This window comes from Belonocnema kinseyi, chromosome 2 (genome assembly GCF_010883055.1).
Source record: "Belonocnema kinseyi isolate 2016_QV_RU_SX_M_011 chromosome 2, B_treatae_v1, whole genome shotgun sequence".
In the NCBI taxonomy this organism is placed as follows: Eukaryota; Metazoa; Arthropoda; class Insecta; order Hymenoptera; family Cynipidae; genus Belonocnema; species Belonocnema kinseyi.
Window position 1 is genome coordinate 12317608 of NC_046658.1, and position 16618 is coordinate 12334225.

At 36.7% G+C, this 16618-nt stretch overlaps 1 protein-coding gene across 3 annotated transcripts in view; it reads left to right on the top strand.

Annotated features, from left to right (window-relative positions):
• Positions 1 to 16618, top strand: part of LOC117166917 (liprin-alpha-1) — a 690677-nt gene that overhangs the window by 293128 nt on the left and 380931 nt on the right. For all 3 annotated transcript variants that reach the window (XM_033351369.1, XM_033351368.1, XM_033351370.1), the window contains exon 13: positions 13051 to 13143. In XM_033351369.1, coding sequence (XP_033207260.1) covers positions 13051 to 13143 — 93 coding nt within the window. The remainder of the gene's footprint in view (positions 1 to 13050; positions 13144 to 16618) is intronic.

Consider the following 16618-nt stretch of genomic DNA (forward strand, 5'->3'; position numbering starts at 1 on the left):
AATTAAACATTTGTCATAAGGACAACCGCAAGATTGCGCCGGGAGCGGGTACTAATCTTAAAAATTGCACCCGCTCCCAGCGAAATCGCGGTAAAATTTCAGCCACAACCACGTCTTACGACCGTGAGATACGTGGTTACAGTCTGTAATGGAATCAATGCAACAATCCAGCAAAAGTTTCGTGCAACTCCCTCCTAAGGTCTCTACACCTCTCTTTCTTTTCATTCTCCTTGGTTATGATGTTTTTGTCAGTTGGTGCCGCAAATTCAATACCGAAAATGGTCGCTTTTCGAAGTCAAGAAGAACCATATCTGGTCTCGAGTGTGCAACGGAAACAATTGTCGAGAATATAAAGTTCCAGTACATGCGACACTTCCCATTCTCGACAATTAACTCGATTTCCCTAGGAGCATTCATAGGAGCGATATTAAGGTTAATGCCGTAAGAGTGACATAGATGGTAATAAAGCACTCTTAGTGCCGCATTGTGCCTTTGGATGTAGGTCGTTCCCGCATAAGTTGGACAACTAGATAGAATGTGAACCAAATGCTCTGGATGTGCATGGCACGTCCTGCTGCTATCACCGAGAATGTCTTGGCTCAAACTGTGGCGACATCCTTAATACTGAAGTTAAGTCCGAATATTTCAGCGGCCTTCTCCGCTGATTTGTACAGAAACGCTCCTTTGCACACTTCTTCGTGATTCTTGACCATTTTAAGAAGAGGGTCTCCTCCATCTGCGACTCTATGTGCTGTACCTCGAATAATCCTGTTGTGAAGACATTCAAGTCTCAATATTCCGCGACCACCTTGACGGCCTGACATGTACAGGCGCGGAACAGAAGATTTAAGATGCATGCTTTTGTTCATGAGCATAACCTTTCTTGTCCCGATATCAAGGGATCTGAGCTCGTTCTTCGTCCATGGAACTGCTCCAAATGAATAGAGTACTACCGGGACGGCAAGCATCTTTGTTGCAGATACTTTGTTCCTCACCGACAGTTCGGAAGACCAAATCTGCCGGTTTTTAGCATAGATCTTAAGATCGTCCATGTAAAATACATGAGTGACCTTGTCCTTTCGATCTGCAGGTTTGCCGCAAAAATACCCGTCGGAATGGTGAGTTCCTATAGATAGTGGCAATAATATGAGGCAAAAGAGGAGGGGGCTCATAGTATCGCCCTGAAAGATACCTTTTGGAAAGGTGACCTTGTTATTTGTCACAAGATTTTTTCCAGATAAGATAGTAAACCTAGTTTTCCAAAGCGGCATCAATCTCTCCATGCACCTAACGATTTGCGGACAAAACCTTAATCTTTCCAAGACAAATGATAAGTGTATGGGAGGTCATATCGAAAGCTGCATTGGTAGAATGCTGCATCTTTGCAGACACATCTATCGATGAGCAGGTTCTCCCGACATCTCGTTACGCTAAGGAAACTTCTTCCACCAGAAGGTTTTGATATAATCTGTTCCCGGTGCGGAATAGTTCTTCATCCCTCTTATTACTTTTTTCACCTCCTCGGTAGTGATGGGTGGGCATTCTTCATCAAGTAGACTTCTCTCCAAAATACTTCGTCCTCCTCTGGTTTGGGCGGGTGGTCAACAGTAAGTGGAGGGTCTTGGAAAAATCGAGATGGGTCAGAGAGAAACTGTTGATTTTCTCTGACCCACCTCTCCCTCCGCTCTAGATTTCTCTTAGCGTCAGATAGTATCCTTATTCTCTCAACAATATGCTGCCAGATGCTCAGCAGCTTTGACCTATCTTTATGGCAAGTTGATGCATTCGTATTTTAGTCTTACGATCAACCGTTGGTTTTGTTTTACGGTTCGCATCGGCCAAAGCTCTCGCTGCATTATACACACAATAATTGACAGCCCAGAGGTCGGATTCTTCGGACAAATGTCCACGAAGCTCGTCATCTATTTCAGCCAGATCTTTAGGCTTGAGAGAAACCTTGGTGTTGATGTTTCTCCGGGTCATAAAGCATCGCTCTTCCTCTATTGGATGCCTGCCCGCGGTTGGTCTTAGTGTCGCCTCTCCTTCTCTGTTGCCGGATTATTCTAGCTGTGGTAGAGTAGGCGGTCCGCTGACCTAGCCCCTTTTTCAGAGTAGTTCGGCATGGTTTCGCAGACGTTGCTGCGAAAAGTGCGATAGCTCCGGGTGTTTCTCGCACCGCAGAGCATGCAGCCGTGCCTTGTAACCCCGTTCTGGGGCCACAGTCGCATCGTAACACTCTAGCAAGTCGTGATTCAGTCGCTCCGTCCACCTAAAGGTCCCAAGATTCCGCCGATATATCGCATTGAATCCATTTTCATTGGCTCCCCCAGCTCTAGAGTGGTTGGCATTATTGGCCGACCCATTGGCGGGAGCCTCGCGCATTCTATTGTTTTGAACCGCACTTACTACAACTATGTTTGGTGTTGTCATTGTTATTCATACGAGAAGCTGGGGAAAAGTGTTCGTCCATCCTTGTAGAGAACCGCATGCAAGGATAAGGCTGCGTACTCTGAGAGGTCGCCCGGTATCCCAGAGTCACCGTTCTAGACACCTCACCCAGGTGCCATTCAGCTTTCGGCACAGTTTTTACTCCTCCGCTTGGGGGTTAATCTTCGGGACCACCCCTGGACAATTGTTCGCGACCGCCTATTTATTTTTGTAACCATATTCAGCAGAAACCCTTGGTACAGGGACCCTGTATCCGCAACCCGAGGACGCTTTTGGTGGCTTTGTCGTAGGCCCTTCGGTTTGATATATGTATATTAAGGTGGGTCAAATTTGTTTGATGAGTTGGGTACCCGCTGACGGTGTTCTTTGGATCATTTAAAGAATTTTGGCTCAAGAAACGAAACCTCTAAAATAGATTTGGAGCCTCCTAATTTTTTAACGTAGATTTTTTCCAAAAAGTGACTCAGATGTTATATGAAAAAGACAAAAACACATTTTTTTCCTCTAGCCAAATGTGTGCCCAGGGGTTTTCGCGGTCAAGGAATTCATTTTTGGCATTTATTCTTATTTTTGAGTGGCGCCAGAGGGCGCTTCTGTACATTTCGCCTTTTTAGAGAAAATTGACATTTTTGCGAAGATCGACGAATATTTGATTTGCTGATAATGCAATCATAAATTTTAAATAGCCCAAAATGATCAGCGTTGAAAATTAGGGGGTATAATCAGAAAAAAGTTTGATTGATTCAACGAAGCTGTACTTGTACTAACATTAAAAATATTCTGCATATTGTTGTAGAGCCCAGATTTGCCATACATTTGACACTGTGAGTGTCCAGGTGTTCGTAGTACTCGTTTTTTCATAAATTCACGACACGACGCACGACCTTTTCGAGACTTTTGGTCGCGCAACTTGCCTTTTGGTATGATTAGTGTAGTTAATGGAACTGTTTGGTTTAATCAACAAAATTATCTTGCAACTTTAACCTAATCATTTTCGAATAAATGATATATTCAGCTCAACACATTTATTCAGTTGAATTAACTAGACGTACTCAAACAAACAATTACTTTGAATTGAACAAATTAACTCGCTGTGGTTTCTAAATTTAACCAAATTTTTATTTGGGCTGGCCAAATGTTTTAGTTTCAACAAACAAAGTAGGTTGAACAAACTATTTTATTGAATCATCATAAGATCTTCTCTGAGTGTACACATTCACGGCCCACATCAATTGTATTCAATTTAAGACTAAAAATTCGATTTTTTCTTACGTATGTTTTTATCTATTAAGCTGAATTTTGGAAGAAAAAAATAAATAAAATAATGAAAAAATATGCTTTGTTCAATTAGCGAGTAAAGAAAGAAAAAATCGAATTTTTAGTCTTACATTGAATACAATCGGTATAAGTCGTACATGGGTATTCCCCTAATTTTCAACCCTGATCATTTTGGACTGTGTAAAATTTGTGATTGCATTATAAAAAGACAAAAATTCATCGATTTTGGCAACAATATCGTCGATTTACTCCAAAAAGGCGATAAAATCCACGAAAAAATGTACGGAAACGCCCTCTGGTGCCACTTACAAATAAAAATAAATGCCAAAAATGGATTCCTCGGCTCCAAGAACCCTTGAATGCACTTTTTGCTAGAGAAAAAAGATGTGTTCTTATATTTTTCATACAATATCTGAGTCACTTTTTGGAGAAAAAAAAACAACCTTGAAAAATTAGGAGGCTCAAAAATCATTTTAGAGGTATGGTATTCCGGAAAAAAATTCTTAAAATGATCCAAAAAACACCGTGAGGGGGTGCGCAACATCCACTTTTTCGACGAAATATATTCGTGATCGAATTTTCGGCTCCGGCCCAAAGTATTTGGTTAAAGTAATTGCTCTTGTTACTGGTGCTTTTGTAGGTGAGAAACTGTCACTGCCCGAATAGCACGGAACGTTCCGGGAACATGCCTGGAAAATTCCGCGGGAACCTTCGGAAAGTTTCAGTGGAAAGTTCCCTGAGCATGTAAAATGTCCACCGCTTGGGAACGTTTCAGTGGAACGTTCCAGGAACGTTTCACTGGGACCTGTGGGGAACCTTCAATTATTGTTATTTTTAATAACAATTATCTCGTAAACCGTAAGCGATAGGTAAAAATAGATTTCATTTTTAGTTTTGAGTACCGTATTATAATGTTATTCTCCTAATTTATTTTTATGTACTCATCATTATAGAATTGTAACTAAAAATAATCATAATTGACAATCCAATGTGATACCAAAATTCAGAGATATAACTCACTTCTACCCTTTAATTTGATTTATATTTTAATATTTTTGTTTCGTCATTTCCATCTAATATACATTGTTGTTCCTCAATGTCTTGAAATCGCTTTCTATTTTGCATACTCGCAACAAGCAGATCGGCTTGGTTTTCATGAATTTCTTTGCTTGTTATCGTTAACGAATTTACTTTTCGTTCGACGCTAATCATATTTTCCTCTACGTATTTACCCTGAGCCTCGCACCTTTCGTTCAAACCGCTGACTTCTCTATTTATTTTCTCCGTTAAGTTTTTAGCATAAGAATCAATTTTTTCGTGAACTATGTTGATTTCTTGGCTACTTTTTTTCTGACTTTCTTTGACCGAGTCATATAATCTATTTTAGTTTGAAAATGTAACGTTAACCCTCGCTTGTAAATTCTTCATACCATTTATAATCATTTTCAGTTTGTCTTCCTCAGAATACGGTTCATTTTCTCTTATATCTTTATTCGCATTCATTTGGTCATCATTGTTTACATTTAATGTATTCTCATCTATTGTGAGATCAGTTGCATCGCTGTCCTTATTGACATTCGATCCACCAAGATTTTTTTCCCCCTCATGATTTGAATTAGAATCACTATTTGATTGGGATTTTTCACCCTCAGATTTATTTGCAAATTCATTAATTGTTGTTTCTTCATTATTTTCCAAAGCCGATTTAGAGAGATTGACTTCTTAAACCCTTTTCCCTTGAGGTTTGTTTTGGGTTGGTTGCTTACCAGCCATTTTTATTATATATAAAAAAATTTCTTTTTAATAATAAAAATTTATTTGCTTACTTTCGTAATTCTCAAATTAATTTTTCAAAAACTGGATTTAAATCCTATTATCGGCTTGCGTTTGGAGCTATTATACCAATTTAATTGAGCGTGGGATTTTGAATTTTATTTCGTTTTAATTTAGCGATTGTATTTACATTTCTTATTCAGCGTCAATTACGCTTATTTGGAGAATGTGGGAATTTTTAATTTTATTTCGTTTTAGTTTAGTGATTGTATTTAAATTTCTTATTCAGCGTCTATTTCATTTATTAGCAGAGCGTAGGAATTTCTTTTGTGTTTACTAATTCGATTGGGTTCTCTATTATGATTTCAATTAGGAAGGTTTATTACGTTTACTTTTACCAAGTGATAATATCCATTTAATTTAATTTGATTGACATGTTTATGACATCTGCGGTCACTTATAATGGGCCTGTAATTGATCCGGCGCCACGAGTTGAGCAATGTTTATTTTTGCTAAACACCTGCTTCCTAATTCTCTTCATATAGTTTTCGTAAATCAAATCCACGAATATTCACAATCCCGCTCTCTTTTAATAACTTCTGTGTCCCACCAGGTGTACCAGTTGTAACGTTATTCTCCTAATTTTTTTTATTTACTCATCGTTATAGAATTGTAACTAAAATAATCATAATTGACAATCGAATGTGATACCAAAACTCAGGGATATAACCCACTTCTACCCTTTAATTTGATTTATATTTTAATATTTTTGTCTCGTCATTTCCATCTCATGAAATTAATCATAAGTTTTGGATGTATCGATTTTAATTTGCCCTGCTCAGGAAATTGGTACCGATACAACACGAAACCCCTTTGTTATGTAATTATCCCTGAGTTCTAGATCTATAGTAACACTAATGTGAAACCTGTTCATTTTACCTTTTTTTATGCAAATCGTTATTTTTATTTTTAGGAGAGATGATCCCACAGAAGCGACAGTCAAAATGTTTTTATCGCAAGCTAAGTGTGTTAGTCATCATTTTCCTCCCTGTTTTTAAAAGAGGACAGAGATTCCCCTTTGTTTTATAAAATTACGTTTTATAAAATAAACTTCATTCCACGCAAATTGGGTGCAATATTTGCGTGGAAATTTGTTTATTTTGCATAGATTTTTATTTCCCTTATTGTAAAACAAAGCTTGAGCTTACTTCCGCTCATTTGTTTTACTTTCGAAAATTTTCAAAAGATCTACCTTTTGCTCCTTTTTCTCGTTTTGCCTCACAAAAGTCATGAAACTATTTTGCGGAATTGTGCTAATTCCTAAGCACATGATTCCGTGAGACAAAACTCATTAAGGTCCATTTCACTCTGAATCTAATTTGACTTATAATTTGCTTATCCTCGCTGCATTGGTTCTTGTAAAGAACAAGTTGCCAATACAGACTAGGTGGAAAAAGTGTTGAGAATGCAATGGCGTTCTTTTCTGCCTTATTTAAACCAAATCGTCTTTTTTACCAGGATATTCAAATGCCCGCACACTGGCATCCTTGTGTTCCCATAAGAATGGGTTATGCAATGATGAACGGGTAGCCCTCCAGTGTAGCCTCAGTCTATTCAGGCGGAGACGAATTGTTGAGAAAAGGAAAAGGAGTTAAAGTTCAAATTTCACGTGTTTTTTAGTTTTAAGAAATTAAAACACCCTTAAGTCCTTCCCTGTCCTCCTTACCTAGATTCGTGGTGATCTATAATCACGGCTTGGTGTCGACTGACGATCTCCTCGATACTCGGTTATCAGCCTGGTCCTAACGCCGTGTCTTCGTTCATCTCTTCTACCTAAGTTGGTTGCGTACGCTTCGACACCTGTTTCACACAGCGGTACTTGATACCTATATAACCCATTCGCCCAGGAATTCGCAAGTCATTGCAGGAGCGTAATTATTCTCTGTTTCACCCGCCCTTGCATCGTTTTGACTAATATAAATTAATTTTATATACTGAACCATTTCTGTATACACTACAGTGTAATATCGTATCTACATCACCCTAGCGAAAGAAATCTCTAAGTATATTCTAAAGATTCTCTAGGGCCAGAGAAGCTCAGACAAATTCTCCGCAGGCATTCAGGTAGATACATTCAAAGGTCCAGGTAGTTCTTTTAAATGTTTTAAAGGCTTTAAATGTCCTTTCCGAAATTGAAATAAAAATACGATCATAAATAAAAAGCAGAGAGGCTGAAATTGAAATAAGAATTCGATCATAAATAACAAGCAGAGAGACTATCTCAATAGAGTAGCCGACACTCAAGGGTCCTTTGTTAAGCTTTCGGATTAAAATTTAAAATTAGATTTTTTTAATTTCATAGTTAACAGTCTAAAATATGATAATTCGGAATCTATGGGTTTCGATGACTTCAGAAATCTATCTTTTTTTTTAATGCTTAAAATTGGAATTAGTAGAACGTTTCTCGTAAATGGAATGAGATACGCCAAAAAAGACAACATTTTTGTATTCATCTAGAAAATTGTATATCAGTATATAAGTTATAAATATAAATAAGTATAATGAGAAAATTCATCAATTAAAAAAAAAGTGTTAATAATTTGAAGAGAGATTTAAAAAGGGAGAGCGGATTAGCCACGACCAACTACTGTCAATAACTCTGCCCGCCCGGTACGTGACGAATACAAAAGGAACATTATATTACCGTCGCACCACTCTTAAAACGACACTAAAAGGATCTTGAGAAAGACCCAAATCTCTCAAACTATCTCCGAGACTATTTTGTTTCAAATCGACTTTGTTTATAGACTCAAATGGCCAAGCTATTTCGCTAAAGAAAACTCAGAGATTTCTTTAGGTAGGGAAGGCACTTGAGAGATGGGTGCAGCAAGCTGCCATCCGTGGGTCGCTTCGGGTCGTCAAGGCATACGAGGGTTTCGCCGGTCTATTTTCGCGACTTCATCATGCCCTGGGACCACCCATCTTACAGTCCATTGTGTGATTTACCGCTGTGCTACTAGGATCCGGTGTCATTTTGAGATGGCATTTGCTCCCAGTGGCACCCTACGGCAATTGTTTAATTTTTTTTAATATATTGATTAAATGCTATTGCGACTAGGAGCGGCAGTCACACCTCGATCACAGGACACTCGTTAAAAATTATACTTCGATTATTCATTCCTCGCACAAGTCTGTTTCATGTTTTAAAATCGCCGCCTATCAACGAGAGTTCTACAACCACACCATGGAAGCCATGGATGAGACGTCACATCCAGTTTCTGCAGAAGTGACCAACACACCGGAGTAGAGAACCTATCACCGACCAATAGGCTTATTATCCCACACCTCCATTTTTCCGATCAAACGAAATAGCGGGTTTCAATCATCCCATCTGGTTGGTTCCACACTCGGCCGCCATCTTGAAAAACTCCTTCTACACTATGTTCGTGAGACACGAGTCACGACATCCATCAAGGATTCAATGGCACCGAGGGCCACGGTTACCGGTCATGACAAGTATCAACTCTACTCTACTCTAGATCAATCAGATTCTCACAGGAAACCACCATCTTCACCATCCTGCGAATGTCTTGTCGCAGGGGTCCGATGCCACGCAAATATGGCTGAATGCATAATTTTGAATCGTATGAGCTCGGCCACGTTAAGTTTGGATGGAACACCGAGCGACGCTATATTGTCACTATGGGAACTTCGTAACAAAACGATCGGAAAACTTGGTAAGAGCGGTCTCATCTGTCATTGGGTGGACTATCAATCGGATTCCAACTTCGAAATTCAACCATTCAGAGAACTTCTACTGAATCGTTAGATGTGAAATACAAGGCGAAAGATGCGAGAAAGTGATATATTTTTCTAAAAATAACCGCGAAACGAAATACGTCACACGTAGAAGGGAGAAATATAGCCGAAAATTAACCTCAAAAGGAAATACATGACAACACGTTTGTCTCCGGGAAGGGAAAAAACACAAATATAAATCAATTATAATACGCCCAAGACAAGAAATAGAACGCTAAAGGGCGAGAAAGTGAAAGAAATTAAAAATAAATAACCTCGAAACGAAATGCATCCCACGTAGAAGAGAGAAACTTAGCCTTAAATTAACCTTAAAAACAAGTGTATCACGACACGTATGACTGTGAGTAGTGAACAAACAAGAATATAAATAAATTAATATAAGCAAAAAAAAAGAATTCAGGAAGTCAATATGGCACTTCGTGACGCGATGATGCTAGGTTCATAGAAATATTAAAAATGGACTTTTTCGTTATTTTCTCAGAGTCACAGTAAATTTCTCGGATTATTTTAACAAATAATGTTTGGTGTAATAATATACAATAATATATATTATATAACAATATATTACATATAATAATACAATATATATTATTCTTGCTTCGTTTATGAGATTTTAGCTATATCTACGGTGCGAAGAGAAGGAATTTTTTTTATGAAACTTTAGAGGAGCGTTTTTGACTCCCAAAAGAAAATTTTCATTTCTATTAGAACTTCGAGGGAACAAATTTTTTTCAATACGCCCTAATAAAAATATGTATATTCAATCTAAAACATCGGTATACGAAATCACCATTAAGAGACTATGTATATTCAATTTCATATACTGCGTATTGATCATTTATAAGAAAAGTAAGGTATTTCCACTTTTATATAAATTAAAACCAATTTTGGCAGTCATTTTTAAGTATTAATAATAAAATATAATATTTTCTCCTATAGATAAATATAAATTGCATTGTTTTTTCTTGAAAAATTAAAATTAAGCAAATAGTTACGAAACCTAACGCCTAAACCACCGCACTAACGTTAAAGTTCTAAAATTCACAGCGAATTTGAGAAAGAATTTCACCAGTACGTTGTAATTTTATTATAAGAAAGAATGAAGTCGACTAATATAACGTTATTGCTTTATTTTTTTTTAATTTGATTACATTCGAAGGCCTCTAGACTCTAGTGGGCCAACATACCCGTTTAGAGCGGTGCTTGAGAATACCGATAGCGTTCTAAAAATTGTATTGTTCTAAAAGACTGCTCTAAAATTTTAGCTTTCTCAAATAGTAGAACGATACTCGAAAAAAGCATCCCAAGTCCCGAAGCGTTAAAAACGCACATTGAAATGTATACGCATGCGTGCCCATATCAGGCAGAGGTTGGGTTGATTGACGCTTAAGCGGAAAATAACATAGGGATAGACTTTAATTAATTCACATAGGTTATAGATTCTTAGGTCTTAGATCATGTATATAGTTATTCTATTTGTGGTTCGAGATTTCATGTATATTCTTCTTTGAATTTTCCCGCCCGAAATTGAAGTTCGTAAATATTAACAAAGTCTCGTGAAACTTGTACATCGTTAAAGTTTCACGGAGCTTTGCAATCTACATTTAATTCCGTGATCTTATGTCTTAATTTCGTCGTGACACACGTATACTATTACGAAAATAGTATTAGTTAGTAACTATTTAGTTCTAGACTTTCACGGCAGTTGTCGCTGTGACCATATACTTCGGAATTTCGAGCCCGTTGTTAGCTTTACGTCGGTTTTCATACATAGCGAAACGAAAATGCTTAAAATAAGTCAAGAATGCCTCAGGAGAGCGTTTTTAGTATGAGATATACTCTCCGTTCATTTATTTTTAATCAAAATCAAATTTTATGCAGACAAAATTATTTAATATTTCACATTAATTCTGAAGTAATTTTGAATTTACCCGCAATTGCTTGAACTCAGGAACTTTTGAAATCTTTCAAGTCCCATGGAATCTTCATTCCGTTCAAGTTGTATGAAATTTTAAAAACTAGGTTAAAACTAGAATATTATGTCGATTGCGCCTTTACGTATATTTTAGCTGTATATTTATTTAGCTTTTTGCAGTAAAATTGTTTCTTAGTGCATAGTGATTATTTTAGTTTGTAGTTTTTCCGATAATGACGCTGCGACTCAGGGTTTGTGAACGCGCCTTGACGCGAGCACCCTGCGAGTTGACGGTTTTGGCGCAACCCTACCGATAGATATCTCAGACAATATGCTAAAGATTCTCAAGGCTCTGAGAAGCTCTGAGAAATTCTCCGCAGGCACTCAGGTAGATTGATTTAAAGGTCCAGGTAGATCGTTTAAATGTTTTGAAGGCTTTAAAATGTCCTTTCTGAAATTGAAATAAAAATACGATCATAAATGACAAGCAGAGAGGCTGAAATTGAAATAAGAATTCGATCATAAATAACAAGCAGAGATACTATTTCAATAGAGTAGCCGACACTTAAGGGTCCTTTGTTAAGCTTTCGGATTAAAATTTAGAAATAGATTATTTTAAATTTCATAGTAAACAGCCTAAACCATAATAATTTGGAATCTACGGGTTTCGATGTTTTCAGATATCTAACTTTTTTTTAATGTTTAAAAATGGAATCACTACAACGTTTCTCGTAAATGGAATGACCCTACCGATAAAAATCTCAGAGTATATGCTAAAGATTCTCAAGGCTCTGAGAAGCTATGAGAAATTCTCCGCAGGCACTCAGGTAGATATATTTAAAGGTCCAGGTAGTTCGTTTAAACGTGTAAAATGTCCGCCGCTTGGGAACGTTCCATGGGACCTGTGGCGAACCTTCCGTTATTGTTATTTTTAATAACAATTATCTCGTAAACCGTATGCGATAGGTAAAAATAGATGTCATTTTTTAGTTTTGAGCACCGTATAAACTACATTGTAATATTTTGTCTATATCATAAACTGACATTGATTTTGACCTATCACTTACGGTTTATCAGATATTCATTGATAATAATAACAATAACGATAATTTATTCTTTGATAATTTATTCTTTGAACGTTCCAGTGGAATGTTCCTGGGACGATTCCAAGTGGCGGATATTTTACACGCTCAGGGAACGTTCCGTGCTACTAGGGAAATAACAAGCAAAAAGTCTATATCAATAAAGTAGCCGACACTCAAGGGTCCTTTGTTAAGCCTTCGGATGAAAGTTTAGAAATAGATTTTTTTAATTTCATAGTTAAAAACTTAAAAAATAATAATTCGGAATCTACGGGTTTCGATGATTTCAGATATCAAACTTTTTTTATGTTTAAATTGGAATTAATACAACATTTCTCGTAAATGGAATGAGATCCACCAAAAAAGACAACCTTTTTTAATTCAACTAGAAAATTGTATGTTAGTATATAAGTTATAATTATAAATAAGTATAATGATTATTTGTTTTATTTACAAGTATATTTAAACTTAAACACTTTATGCTTTTGGAAATCCTAATTTATCTTAATCCTATTATGTCACGAAAATAGCTGTGATTAAGTAACTTGAAATCTACTGTAGTCTAGTGTATCAAATAACATACAATTTTTTCAAAAAGGGCCTGATGAAGATCTGAATCAATGAAAATATTTGTTTTTGACATTCCAAAGAAAGTTGGTTCAGAACCACTGTACTAATTTTTTGTTGACGTAAGAGCAAAAATATTGATACGCGAATTTTGTTGTCATACTTTAGGCACCAGCTTCAATGTCACCAGCACATCTTCATCAATATGCTGCGTCTTTGATTAGCCCAGGACAACTATCGGAATCTCTCCCTGCAAGTCAGGTACGTTGCTTTAAAATTCCTGATTTTGGGTAGTTATTTATGAAATTTTAGCTTTTAAGGGAAGCCAGGGAGGGTCCTAATTGATACTCATAAGTGAATTCATTTTAAATGAGCAGGCTGTGTATATTGAAGTCACAGAATCGTTTCTGAACGAAATATATTATTTTTCGAAGAATTTTATACGACAAATATTTCATCGATTCGATGAAAGCATTGATTGGCCAAATTACGAGTATTTGAACTTATAAAGCAGTTTACTAAGTTTATAAAATATGTATACGTATCGCGATAAAAAAATCGGTTAATCTAAAGATTCCAAAAAAGGCCACCAAATAGGATCCGCCAGTTTAGGTTTTTAGTTTTTGATTTCAAATTCAAAATAAGCGATCACAGATAAGAGGCCTTTCATTCCTTACAACAAATTTCGTTCAAAAGTTTTAAAACGTTTTTAAACTTAAATTTTTGACATCAAATGTAACCTCAGCGACCCCCAAAACCCTTTCTAACATGTTGTATGTAAATCTGATAAAACTTGAAATTTTTTACTCTTTTTGAGGACTTCCGTCCTGAGGTCTTCCGTCCTGATTTTAAAACCTTCCTAAGTTCTGAACTTAATGATTCTTTTGTTGCGTCATCTTAACCTAACCAGCCAAGTTCCTGATTTGAAAAGGAGAGCCTATTCCCGGAATCTTTGTTCCTCTATTTATTCAACTATTGTTAATTGAGTATGACATGGCGAAACCAAAATAATTGAAGTGAGAATATTTTATAAACAGTTTATTTAATTTGAAAATTCAACAACGTTAACCTTGTCTGTGAATCGCAATTGATCTGCTGTATGACTTGCTTTTTCTCTTTAGTTAGGATTAATTGTTCTCAACCTTCAAAGAAAATTTTCACTGGTATACTTGGTAGAATTTTATTACTTACAAGATGCGTTCACAAAGTTTCAAGACTGATTCTTTTCTGAGTCGGGGAGCACGCTTAGACGGGTTACACCGATAGTGTGGGCGAGAGCAGAGAAATTCGTTGGAAATTACGGAATTCGTTCTTTCGGAATTTCGACCGAATAGAAGGCTAAAATTTCCAGGTCGTATTCCGGACCGATTGAATCTAATCAGCAATCTGAATACAGCTTATCGTATTCCAAACTGGCGGAAACCGGGTTCAAAGACGATAGCCTGGGTAAAAAAATCACCCCGAAACCTGGTGATTTGACGGTCCTAGAAAACGGGGGCGGAGATGAAGACCCAATGAGAAAAGCGGAATTCTCTATCTCTTGGGACGTGAGGAGCTGTTGCTTTTTACTTTGCCTCCCTCTGAGATATAAACGCTTTCGGGCTTTTTAGGGACACTTATAGGGCTTCTGGCAGATGCACGTGGGAGGTACAAAAGATGTTTCGAAGGATGGTCCTCCTGGGGAGAAATAAGGGGCAAAAGACGCGAATACAGCGGACCGAAAACACTGCGACTGCGATTACCTCAGAGTAATAACTCCCGAATCGATGCGAATCGTCCACTAGATTTCGTGACAGTGCAGCACTAATGGTGAAAATCCGACGGACGCTTTACTAACATCTGATAGCTGATTGAAAACCTCCGACACGCTTGAAGCTGAAAGATCCTGAATCCTGGATGACTCATCTGAATTTGACTAGACGCTAAACCTTAAACGAGGATTAGATGATTCGCAAGAAAGAAAAAGAAAAAATAACTGTTCGTAATAAAAACAGCCGGAATTGAAAAAAACAGGAATAAATTAATTGGTAAAAAGTTAGACATACAACTTGTAGCGAATGATTATTGTACTGTAGTATCATCGTCTAAGAAACATTTGAAAGTAATTGTTCCTCTCATAGAGTTTAACACGTAAAAATACATCTTTTTTTAGTTCATTTTTTCATGATAACTTATTAACTAATTTATTTTATCTTAAAGTTATTTGTTCTCCGACATTCCAAGATGGATTTGGTAAACTGTTCATATTTTACCAGTATTATGTAACAATTTTACAACAAGGAGAATTCTACCAAATTTGCATTATATGAAGACTTATCCCAAGCTTGGGTTAAGTTTTTGTGATGTGAAAGTTGTACAGTGTATAATGTTCAAAGAAACTAAAAACTGTAAAGAGACTGTTGAAAGACTAAAATCGAAATACAAACTAATCCTAGCGTTAGTAGCAGAAAAATAAGACCTCTGAAATAATAAAGTTTTAAGGTGTATGTCTCTAGGTAGAAAAGAGTAATAATAATAATAGGAACAAAGAGCGGTTTAATGCCCAGAGACGAAGTAGGTGAGTCTTAAGAATGGACTCACTGTTTTATCACTTTAACTTTACTTTGACAAGAATTTCAAAAACATTTGCGAGAGCTGAAAATGAATTTACAGCAAAACAAAAAAATAGTCATATCTTTTTTTGCCTAGGCTATCCGAATTTCCAGTCGCCCGTGAAAATGTAAACAGTCGCTTATTTTGGACCACTCTGAAGAACACGTCTTGTGGGTTCAACAGTGAGGAGGAAGTAAATAAGTCTCACATCACTCATATCCTCTATATGGATGACCGGAAGGTTGATGCTGGTTCAGAGTCAAAAGAAGAAAGCTAATTTAACAATGTGTTTCAGTTTTCCAATGAAATCATGATTAGGCTCCGCGATCTGTATTGGGTTTGCTTAGGACAATGTTTTATGGTTTTAGGCACAAAGTAGCAGTAGATGTTTACTGGGGCACCACATTTTCCGTAAACTCAGAGAAACCTGCCGTTAATGAAGAGACGTACATTTTTCTTACGTGTGTGTATGTCATCATTAAAAATCCATTAACACTTTTGAAAAAAATGTACGATAGCCTAATGATTTATGGATATTCATATAGGTACCTCAGTATGTTACAGGCCAGGATACCATTCTAGGTTGCAATAAAATATTCGCTGAACCCGGGAGTACGCGAGAGTTGGAATTTTGGACGGATGATTTTTTATATTTTGAAATACAATATGAACTCGTTCACTCTTATGGGTTTTCGGCTAGCTATTCTCAGTTAAAGTATTTATCTATATTTTTATGCAGCTGTTCAGTGATACGTGCATTTTGCCCCATTTTTACAAGTTCGCAAATACGATATCGGTTTAATTTACCGTTACGCGTCTATTACCGTTAGTCTTTTTTTCGTGCAATGCAAAGCACGTGTTTCATCCCAGCATTGGCGAAATTTTACTTTTAAATAATTCCACAACCGAAGAGTGCATGTAAAAATCTTAACAAAATTCAAAATTTTAATCATCAAAATCATATTCAAGAAAAGCCCAAGGCATATTTTTCTACTCCGTAATAATATTCAACAACCCGTCACAACACCCTTAATTTTTTACCTAAACATACAGTCTGTCAAGTTAAAGCGTGGGTGGCTTTACTCGCAGTCGGTAAGGTGTATCGACATGATTTTGGTGTCAAAATATTAAGAAGAGCTCCCTC